The sequence below is a fragment of the Haliaeetus leucocephalus genome, unplaced genomic scaffold (assembly GCF_000737465.1).
Source record: "Haliaeetus leucocephalus isolate CR32 unplaced genomic scaffold, Haliaeetus_leucocephalus-4.0 Scaffold819, whole genome shotgun sequence".
Lineage (NCBI taxonomy): Eukaryota > Metazoa > Chordata > Aves > Accipitriformes > Accipitridae > Haliaeetus > Haliaeetus leucocephalus.
The window spans coordinates 2,925,325-2,936,574 of NW_010973255.1; the positions used below are offsets into that span (position 1 = coordinate 2,925,325).

Consider the following 11,250-nt stretch of genomic DNA (forward strand, 5'->3'; position numbering starts at 1 on the left):
TGGCGCCCCCAAACACGGGGAGGGGGGGAGGGGGGGCGGACGACGGCGGCATTTCCCAGTTCCGCAGGGTTTCGGTCCGAAAGCTCTTCTGCTCGCTGGCGGCGCGCAAGCGAGGGGGGAAGGGGAGGAGGCTTAGCCAGGGCTTGCATCTCGCCCCCAACTCTCACTGTACAAAGCCATCGGCGTATTTGCTCCTTTCTTCCACCGCACGTAGGTACGAAGAAGGGACTTTTTCTCTGAAACGTTCACGAAACGCGTTTTTCTAATCCTTTTTTCCAAAACTGCTGGAAGTGCATAAATCCCTTAAAATACCTGCTCAAATGGGGGAGCTTATTTTTCCTGCGGATTGCAAAGCATGTTGGAAATCGTTTTCCCCTTAGATTTAACACGACAGAGATGGCTTCCTTCAGCCCTCGCCCATCCCCCCGCAATGGTTAATATCGATAGCACCACACTTCGGGGGGGGAGGGGAAAGAAACAGGGCAAGAAAAGCTCAATTTCCCTATAGTAGCTATTGACTCCCCACCCTCTTAAAATCGCGCTTGTAAGTAACCTTTATTTCACTTTGACCATTGTGCGAGGGGCGCTGATTTCCATTGTAATTTACACATGTATGTGAGCGCTCAAGCTTTTCGTGTGCCACCCAGCCTCCTCCCCTTTTAAAAATGCCAGATACCTGGCTGCATCAGCAGCATTGCCTCTGGCCTTAGATGCAAACTTCAGGCTGCTCTGGCCTGGCTATACCCCTGGACGGTCTTGCTGTCACTCACGGACCCTCTGCCACTGGTGTCCCTTGCAGGGACCGCAAGTGTCCTGAGTATATTGCTGTGTTCAGGGCAGGAAGCGGAGACATTGGTGTGCTTAAAAGTAATCTGTACTGGTGGAATGGTGACAAAGTAAGTCACCCAGTCAGTTTTCTCGCCCCAGTTGTATGCAGCATAAAGCTCTAATTTTGAGAAGACCTTACTTAGATTTAATGTGTGGCTGTTCAAATCCTTAGTTCCACTAGTTGTCTGTGGTTTGGACACTAGAGGGTGAGTTAGGTAAGCTTAAAATTCATAATGCAGAAAGGAGACATGATCGGTTCTTTATAAGGAAAAGAATTTGTGATATGTGTTGCAATACTGTCTTTGTTGTTTTTTCCAGGATACAAACAAAATAATGAAATCAAACCTTAACCGCTCTTTCAAAATGAAATGTGATTTTGACCGTACGTCTCTTCACGCTGGGTTTGCACCACTGAAATCTGCTATGGAGAAGACAAGACTGGAAGAATCCTGCCCCTTGAATTATGAGGAAGGCTTTTGTAAAAGCTGTGCTGAAGAGCATCAGAAAATACTACTTAGTGACTCATACCATGTGGCCACTAGAAGTCTAGATCTTGAAGATGAAGGAAGACCTGTACATAACAAAGAAAACAAACACGTAACTCAGAGACTTGAGGAAGGTATCTATGAAATGGAGGCACTGGAAAACAGTAAATTTAGTGAGGACAGTGGTTATTCCTCTATGTTAAGTAATCAATACACTGACGCAATAGAACATGAGGACAGTATACCTTTGGCTGGGAATCTCTGTGGTACACCAAAGCATTGTCTCATGAAGAGCCAAAACCAAGCACAGTTCTCAAAGAAGACTTTGTTGCCAGTAATCCATTATGAAGAAATGATTTGTTCAACTTTGAAAAAAAGTGGTAAAAGAAATCTCAAGTCTTGGGCTGCACTAGACAGAATTGTTTTTAGGGGAAAGCTTGAACTTTGTAACCTGATTGGAAAGAAAATGGGATTAGATAGAATAGACATTCTTGCTGAACTCTTCCAAAAGAACCTGAAGCATATATTAGCCAACATTTTAAGGCATCTCGGTGAGATGGATTTAATAAAGTAAGTATATTGATCTCATTGTATTTCATTGGGAAAGTAAACAACCTAATCAGATGGCTTAAGAATGTCTTAGATATGGGGCTAAAAAGTTTTTCCCTTTCCTAGGAGGTAACTGATATGTTTGTATTGTCATTACAGTTTTGCCAAAGTCAGCACAACATGGCAGAAGATTCTGCAGGAAGATAAATGGATTTTCCAAATGTATAGTAAAGCAGTGAAAAACGTTTCTGTAAGTTTCCGCACTTGTTATATATTTCAAGGCTAAACCAGCAGTGTCTTTCTGCTATTTCAGGATTCCTCTCAGCCTTGAGACGTTGCAGAAGAGCTTCTTAGATTGAAAGCATTGTCACTGGAGTGTCTGAGTTTGTCCTGTTAGGATGCCCTGTCTCAAGGGTTGCTAGTCACTTCACTGCCTTTGGAGGCCAAGGAAGGCTGACTGAGAAGGTTACCCAAGGAGTGATGCAGATGTTCTTAAGAGCTTCCACATGTCCTGTGTTACAGAGGAAGGCAGGAAGGGGAGGGTCAGTTCCAGCACTGCCAGCTGGGCAAGCGCTAGAGGCTCTCAGCAGAGGCTTGCTTACTTCGGCATCCCCACTGATCCAGAAGGGAGACACACTGAGAGAAACCATTCAGCTGAGTGTGCAACTCGCGTTCTCTGCTTATACTTTCTAGCAACAGTCTCTGAAGTGCAACGTGCTGGATACAGAAAACTGAAAAGCTTTTTGCACTGCAACCTATTCCTAATGCCTCTTTGTCCTATGAAATAAAAAATACGAGATCCAACCACAGTAGCATTGCACTCTGCCAAGGCAGGACTCTTAAAACACTAAGTGTGTTTTTCTTCCTTGAGAGATGGAGAGGCAATGAAACAAGGCTTAGGATCTACCACAGAATAAGGTAGTCAACAAGTCTGAATTTTATGTAGTATTTTACGGTGCTAGCCTCTTGAGATTAAACAGTTAGACGCCACTGAACGTTCATCCCATAAAGTTTGATTTCCTCCCTGCCATTGTATGCTTTTTTTTTAACCTGAACCTCAAACTTAGAAAATTGGTGGGAGGAATTTGCTTCTCAGAAAGAAAACTACAAGCATCCCTCTTCACCGTAAAGAATTAGAAAAAAAAACTTTGTGGTTTAAAACATTGTGGTGACTAGGTTACATACTCTGCCTAAATTATGTGTTAATAAGAAAGTAAGTTGCATTACAAAATAGGAGGTGGTTGCTTTTGATGGTCTGAACTAGGGGTCTGTTCTACACATTTGTAACAGTAGTGACTGAGAAAGCTAAGGTAAAATTAGTAGCATACTACTTGGTATGAAGCTTTATTATTTGAAATCTTCTAGCCAGGAGGAAGGATCAAAAATAAGTTCTTAACTTCTATTAAACAAAAAGTCGGTACTGGATGAGTCTCTTCTCAAATTTTCTTGTTTTTCTTTTCATTAGAATGGCACTAAGGCATCAGAGCATGCTGCAACAAGGGAGTATGTTCTCTACCGAGCGGCTTTAGCTTCTATTCAGAAAGCAACCCCACCAACCAACTTGAACAAAAAAGGCACCAGATCCAAAGCATCCAAGAATCACAGCAGGCTCATGGAGTTTTCTGAGGTAACTGGTGATTTCCATTCATCTTTAATTTCTCACATGTTGTCTGGCCCATGATCAGCTTGTAAAGCATATTTCTGAAAGTAGTATCTCCAGCTTGATTTTGCTTATTGTGCCTATTTTAAGACAATGTCAGAAACTAAGTGGAGACGACTGATACACTCGGATGCTCTACGTTCCCCCCTGCTCCCCGGGTGTCTAGGTACCCTCAAAATGGCTTAGTGATTTTTTTTTAATTTTTTTTTCTTAAATTTGGCTTGAACCAGACATGAAAAAGTTTAGTCATTTCATCTTAGTTTCCACAGGCTTATAATGAATCACAGATTTTCCAGATAAGCAATCCCACAAAACCTGTCAATTTTGCTTCAACAATTTAAAAAATGTAAACAATTTTTTTTAAAAAAAGGGAAAAAAAAAGCCAAAGACTTTAAGTAGTTCTTATTTCTTAAGAATTAAATAAATGAATATTTCTTCTGTTCATTCTATACTTCTTTTAACTACTTATTTGTAATGCATCAAATTTCTGGAGTTGTCAACAACTGCCAACAGCCTAAGTTTCTCTTCACCTTCTTATTTTTCTTAAGCTTTTTTTTTTCCACGTATAGCTGCATATCTACATTGCAAGTGTCTTAGACTTTATGAAAAGTTTATTGAAAGTCATTCTTAATAAACAACAGATTTTTTCCTAAGTAGAAAAAGTTTTTATACTCAAGCTCAAAAGTCTTATTCTGCAAATTTGTGCAAGAAGAGAATAAGGTATAATTGCACTGGAAAGTACAGTCAAGCTGCTCTAATACTACTATATAGCATTAGGAATCTGAAAGTTCAACTGTACAGTGAAGTAGCAGTCTAAAAGTTTTTTCCTTGATAAACATATATGTATGTCTACACACACACATTTAGATTATAAAAACATTTTCTTTTCACAATTGAGTGATATAAGGTGTTATACAGGTCTATGATTTTCTAATGCTGAATGATTTTGAATGGTGGATCTGGTTCTGTGTCAAAAATGCATTCATCAGAGAGAAGAAGGAATTGCTTCCATTTGGTGTCTCAAGCTGAGTGCCCCACAGCTGAGACTTCTGGACACATTGCTCACTTTTCAAAAATGTTAATTATTTAAATGGAATTCAGATTTATTTTCTTTTTTGAAATTAAAGTTAACTAAATCACCATCCTTGGATGAGGTTTGGAGGATTCAGGAGGGCTGTTTTTCTTACTGTTTTGCATTTAGTCTGTCCTTTAAATTTAAAATTTAAAGACTTTTAAATTGATTACCTCTATTCCAGTCCAAAGTACCTGCAGTTATAGACTGATTGTTCCTGTTCAATCTCCATCAGAATTTGATACAACCAGAATTAGGCTAAATTTGTAATTTTTCTCTCTAGAGTAGGAAAAGTTATATTATGTTTTGTGGCAATTAGATAACATCAGGAAATGTTTGGGCTGTGTGTTTACCCTCCACTCATGATTTTCTTCATACTCTTTCTCCAACAGGCTGCCAAGACCTTGAGAAACACTGAAAGCCTTAAAGTCTGCCATCGCTGTGGCTCACCTGCAAAGTATGACTCCTATCTACAAAGGGCAACGTGCAGTCGTGAAAGTTGTGGCTTTGACTTTTGCACAAAGTGCATGTGCGGGTACCACAGCTCCAGTGACTGTACGAGTGGCAAACCAGTGAAACCCAACTCTAAGCTAGGGCCGCTTCCTGGGACTAAGAAAAGCAAACAGAATCTACGGCGGTTGTGATCCATCCATCCCAACAGAGATTGTTAGATGTGCCAGCGAAAGTTTTTTTAGGGTATGAAGTTATCCTCAAAGAAAATCAAAGAAGAAAATGCTTTCTGCTAGTCTGTATTTTAAAAAAGGTTAATTTTATTATTAACTAATAAACTCTGTACTATTTGGTCATGTTGAAATTCCTAGAGGTCATCACAAATATCCAGTCAAAAATGTCTTACTAATCTATAAATTTAAAAGAAAATTCTGGATATGGATTCTAATAACATTTTAAATATTGTCCTGACAATTTGTCTATTGTCTTCCAGTTTTCAAAACACCCCACGATAATATTGAACAAAACAAAGTAGCCTTCCATGTTTAATGCTAGCAATTCTTGAATGCCAGAAGGGAGAAGGGTAAATGTTTTATTTAAATGTTTACTCTTGTTCAAATGTCTTTTAAAAGCCTTTATAGTAAGGATGTCAGTGAGGTGAGTGAAGTCCCTTTTAACATAAAATTATGAGGGAGTCCAGATTTTATGATATTTTTTTTCAAGGCTTTGCCTTAATTTTAAAATGTGAAAAATTTCTCTGATGCTTTACCTTATGTGGATCTTAAATTGTTGCTCTTCCTTCATTTCTTAATTCAGAAACTGCAGGTTTTCCTTGAACTGAGATGATACCCTTTCCAATTTAAAAAAAAAAAGAAGTACGGTATCTTGGCTATACTGCTAAAAAATACTTTGCCTGTTTTTTCTAAATCATAAGATAAATTTTTAATATTTGTATATATTTGTAAATACTACTTTAAATATTATTCATTTTTGTCTTGTAAATGTGAAAATAAATTACTGTTCTCAGAAACTTGATTGGCAGATCTGGACTTCTTATTTATCATCTGAAAAGATTACTTCTCATGCTCATTTCTCAAGTTTTTCTAGTATGTGTTTCTAAAAATGTTGATTTAACAAAGAGCAAATCTCCTGGTTTTGTGTAAAACGTACTGAATCCATTCTCATGGGGCGTTCCTGCAGCTTACCTGATGGCTCTTAGCAGTAATTGTTGATAGTTTCTGAACCAACCCCTTCAATGGAAAATTTTCTATTGGCTGAATTTATGTTGCTGTTGCAGAATGAGCTCACTGTCAGTAAAGTCTTCCTGATTCCACAGCAAAGAAAGGCAAGTTTTCAAGAAAAGGACTGATAATTTTCTGGAAATGTCTGGCATTTGGCTGTATTTTCCCTGTTAATGAGCGAATAACAGACTGGGAAGGTAGCATTGTAGGTCCTGCTCCTTGAAATGGGACAGCAGTTATATACTGCATGGCAATTCTCCTTTTATGACAGCAGTGGTAGAAACAGTTGTGCAGGACCTCTAGCACTCTGCTTTTATGTGGTGAATTTAATCTCCTAGCCTAAATCTGAGAATTAAAATAAGAGGCTGGCTGAGTTATATCAAGAACTTCCATTCCATAAATCTTTTGTGTATTTATGTCCACTTAAGGATATGTTTAAGATGTGAGAATGAAAGGTAGAAGTCTTCCATCCTATTATAACTTATTCTGGTAATTAGACCCATACCACCTTCAACAACCAGTCCTGCAGAAGAATGATGTTTGTATAAGTAACAGCCCTCAACTACTAGATATTGGTGTCTCCAGTATTGTTTGTGAGATGGAAAAAGCAACGGTCAGGCTTGCTTTGATATGCTTGCAACCACAGTGAATCTGTTAGTGGGCTGTAGGCTGAGTACAGATAGATAAGAAATATTTTAAACAAAACTTTGTTATAAAATTTTCATCTGTGTCTGCTGAAATTCCTGTGTCCTGAAGAGCACAGATATCTTAATGGGATCTGGACAGAACTGCCCTTTTGTACATTGATTTTGAGAAATGTGGCACAGGCATCCACACTCAGACTGGTGTTGCAGAGTATGATGCATCTTGAATCAAAATTTGTGTGTCTGTTTTGGAGCTGAATGTGGATGTTACAAACTTATGAGGTTTACCTTTTCAAGTTTTCAGCTTACTAAGGCAAACTGTCCACTCCCTAGCAGGCCTAACAATCTGTATGGGAAGACAGTGAAGAACAGCTGCTTTTGTTTGTTTGTTTGTTTGATTTCCTGTAGAAATTTATCTGCTCATGCTGAATTTTGAGGAAAATTCCTGGTTGCCTCCAGATTTGGGGGACAAATTGGACTACATAGCTTCAGTGGTCACAACTGGAGATGAACAATATGTGAAGAAACAGACATTTTTCACTAACTTCTGAGGGATAAGATGCAACTATGTTCTACCTGAAACCTTGCTGGAAAGGTCAGATTACTTGACTTCTAAGGAAGCTTTGGCCAAGCTGTAATGGGTCTGCTGAAAATCACCGCGGCTGTTTCTTTCCCCTTGTCCAAATGTTTTTGTCTTATCCTGATTCTCAGACCCTTGCCTACCAGCTTTAGGGTTAATAATCAGACATTCAAGATTGCAGCCTTCAACAGGTGGGTGACAGCTCCTTAAGGACCTTGACCTGTTTCCAATGCTTACAATTTTCTCTATGCAAATTTTCTAAAGAGAAGCATGGGTGTCTGCGGTGGCCACACAGCTATTTCTTCCTTTATGGTAGTCTTGCCCGACAGTTGAAACCTTGCCCAACAATGCTGAGCACTGAACCTGTATAAAAACTTTCTTACTGAAAGCCACATGACTGTTGGTCTGCTCATAAATAGTTTCAGTGAATGGTGTACAGCAGAAAAAACAGTGGACAATCAGGCATGCTGGCATGTACTGCTGAGAGAGAAAGCAGCTCCTCAGGGAGTGAGGGTGTTGGATGTTAGTACTAGCAGTGCCCCAACCAGTGCTGAGGAGAGTGATTTATGTGCCAAAGGTGGGAACAAAGTAGATGCAGATTGTTGTTAATGTCTGTGCTGAGCCTATCTTGAACCTGCCTTTGATACGTAATCAATGGGAGAGTCTTACCTAGCCCAAGAGCACAGCACTTGCCCTATGGAGATGAGTCTCTGTTGTCAAAACCACTTTCAAACTCAACATTTGGCAGCCCCAGTGACATTGCAGGAATGTGATAAGCTGCTCACCCCCATCACATACGCCTTTCAGATCTGTAGAGGGTGATAAATACCTGCAGGCTGACAGAGTCCCTTGGCTGGCTGGTGCAGGAGTACAGATTTCTCCCAGTTACTTGCTTATCTCTAGGCATGGCTCTGCATGGTGAGGAAGGGTGGGACGTTTCTCTGCTCAGTAAATTACCATGGTTAGCAGCTGTTCCCTCTGGCCTGAACAGCTATGGAGCCAGAATATTCCTTAATTTCATCCTGACCCTAGCTGGGAGGCAGGCAGAGGCAGGGGTTTAGGAGTTTCTGAAATCAATATCAAATATCCACATTTTGCAGCTCTTCTCTCTTGCACTTACGATGCTGTCCTGAAAAACCCAAGGAGCTGCTTGAGATGCTTATGTCTTTCTGCAAAGCCTTAAAGGCAATCTCAGCTGTCCCACTGCAGCGACCAAAGAAGCTGGAGAGAATTGTCAGATAATCATGATTAATCTGATGATGTAATCACTTGTAAAAACAAGGACAAGTTTGTATGCACTTAGCAGTGTAATTTATCCTCCAGCAGCAGCAGCCTTTGTGCTTTGAGGACTGTGGGACAAGGAAGAACCAAAACAGAAAAAAAGCCCTCTTACTTCAACTCTGCAACTGTTGGTGCCTTAGCACAGCACGCAGCCTAGCTGTTCACCTCGGAGGCTGATTTCTAACAAGTGGCAAAACTGCAGCATGTGTCAGATATGCTGTCACTAGCCGAAGGCTCCACTGCAAAGAAACAACATTTCAGCATGTTGAATATGTTTTATTTGACAAAAAAGTTTAAAACTCAAAGTTCTGGCCGTGAACACCCTTAAAAAAGCTCAGAATATTTAGTGGTAAAAATATGAAGTCTTCCCTCACTCACAGAGTTTAAAAAAAGGAATCTAGATTAAGATTGTGATAAGAATTCCCTCCCCACCTCCCAAAATACCTACTCCTAAAGCCAAGGGCTGACAACCCTTTTGAGGAAATTACGCTGTAGTATAGAGATTTTAAAAAATAATGTTCTGGAAAGGGAAAACCACAAGATGGTGCTCTTGAAACACTGCATGAAGCCGGATTCATTGCCTTCTTGCTGCGCTTCTATTTCCTCCACCTCCACTGACAGTAGCTATCCATCTCGTTACTACTGTCACTGGTAATTGCATTAAATCTGCAATTAAAAGAACAAAACCCAAACCTTGAATTCAATTACTGATTTTAAAATTCGTTACAAACATATTTGTGTAGGATATGTACATATTTGCTAAACTTAAAAAAATACAGGTGCCTTTCATAAAAGCTTTATCCTGCTGCTAAACACACGTGCCTTCTTCAAGGAGTGAAGGCTGCCCTAAAAATATAACATTTATTTTGCCTGCCTTGTGCCCCTGTAGTGACAAGCAGAGAGCAAAGCCACCGCTCCAAAGCAATGGGTGCAAGACGTCCCATGAAGGCCTCAGCAAACGGAGCTTTGCCTGGGACTGGACGTCGTGTTCCTGATCTGCTGAGGTTCGGTGAAGACCTCCGCTGCGTGACTGCCGTGGCCTGACCTGGACGCAACTTCTGGCAGAAGCCCATGGTGCTGACTTGCAAAATACCTAAAAGGCGTAGCGTGAATATGTAAGGCAACTTCTCATACAGCGCCTCTGCTGTGGTTAGGAGGAGCTGGTGTCTTGAGCCGCAATGCCATTACCTGAATGCAAGGATGGACTGGCAATTACTGTGATAGATGCTTGATTTGGGAATACACTTGCCGTGATAGAAAAGATTGCCTCTCTGATACATTTAAACTTTGGAGCAGAGGATGAGGAGTTACAGAGATGGACAACTGCTGGAATGTGAGTCTTTACCTCAGAATGAACAAATTGTTGTGTCAGGTCCACCCAATTTTAATGTTATTTTGTCAGAGTGGTTTCTCCTCTGAAGGAGTCCAGGGGAACATAAGGTGAGAGGGAAAACCATAGTGCCGATATTTTGAGCACAAAGTAGGAGCAGCAGGGGTCTACTTGAGCCGGCTGGCACATGCAGAAATGGTTGCAAGGTTCAAATGAAGGAATAGACATTCTTGTAATAACCGCTGAGATGGTTCAGCAGCTGAGGGTTTGTCCCTTAAGCTTTAGTATTGCTCTGCTCTTTGCATTCAGAACTGCCCTCACGGTACCTCGGTATAGCACTGAAACAAGCCAAAGGTTCGGGAGGTATTTTGAGAAACTAAGATGTAAAAAAATGCAATTCCCTTTGTTTGCTGACCACTCCGTAGGTTTCGGTCTCGTGCCGGGGGGATACGACGAACCCTCCACAGCCCTCGTCCAGCCGCCGCCGTGTCAGGGCCAGCCCTGGGGGTGTCCCCTGGCTGAGCAGGGCCACCCCTGGGGAAGGGAGGGAACCCTGTCCCTCTTCTGCCCTATTTTCCGCCTCCTAAGTGCTGGGCTAGCTTTTGGGAGGTGCCAGAAGTGCTGCTGCCCTTGGCTGGTGCAGCTGTGTAGGACTATGGCCTTTGGGTAGGTAACACAGCATGCTGTGCATGCGTGTTTGCTGAAGAGCAAAGGCCTGTGGACGCTGGATGCTACCTTGTAGCCAAACCAGGACAGTAAAGGTGAAGGCTGGTGTTGCATTAAATGGCCGAGTTCCTCTGGCTTCCCCGGCCCACGTTGGACCCGCACCGAGAGCATCGTGACGGCTGGGGTCAGCTCTAACCAAAAGAATTTGCTGTGGGCGTACGACGTTCAGGCAGTCCTCAGCTGCTGTGCAGAAGGACGGGGCTCGGACAACACTCCTGTGTGGTTCGGGAGGAGGTATAGCTTCACGCGAGAGACTCAGGGTGGGTTCAGCTATGGTGGTGTGTCACCGGCTGCCACCCCCTGACGCTCCCGTTCTCTGCCCACGCCGCCTGTAGGCCCGCCGGAGAGCACGGTGCCCCTTCACCGCAGTGATGAAGGCTCCGGCCAGGGGCTTCGCTGGCGGC

At 41.8% G+C, this 11,250-nt stretch overlaps 1 protein-coding gene across 1 annotated transcript in view; it reads left to right on the forward strand.

The window, feature by feature from the left end:
• The window catches only part of FBXO5 (F-box protein 5), an 8,375-nt gene extending 2,861 nt beyond the window's left edge, over positions 1-5,514 (forward strand). Inside the window, exons 2-5 of the mRNA XM_010581886.1 lie at positions 1,147-1,883; positions 2,022-2,112; positions 3,328-3,489; positions 4,987-5,514. Of these exons, the coding sequence (XP_010580188.1) occupies positions 1,162-1,883; positions 2,022-2,112; positions 3,328-3,489; positions 4,987-5,238 (1,227 nt within the window). The 5' untranslated portion in view covers positions 1,147-1,161 and the 3' untranslated portion in view covers positions 5,239-5,514. The remainder of the gene's footprint in view (positions 1-1,146; positions 1,884-2,021; positions 2,113-3,327; positions 3,490-4,986) is intronic.
• The last annotated feature ends 5,736 nt before the right edge of the window (positions 5,515-11,250 follow it).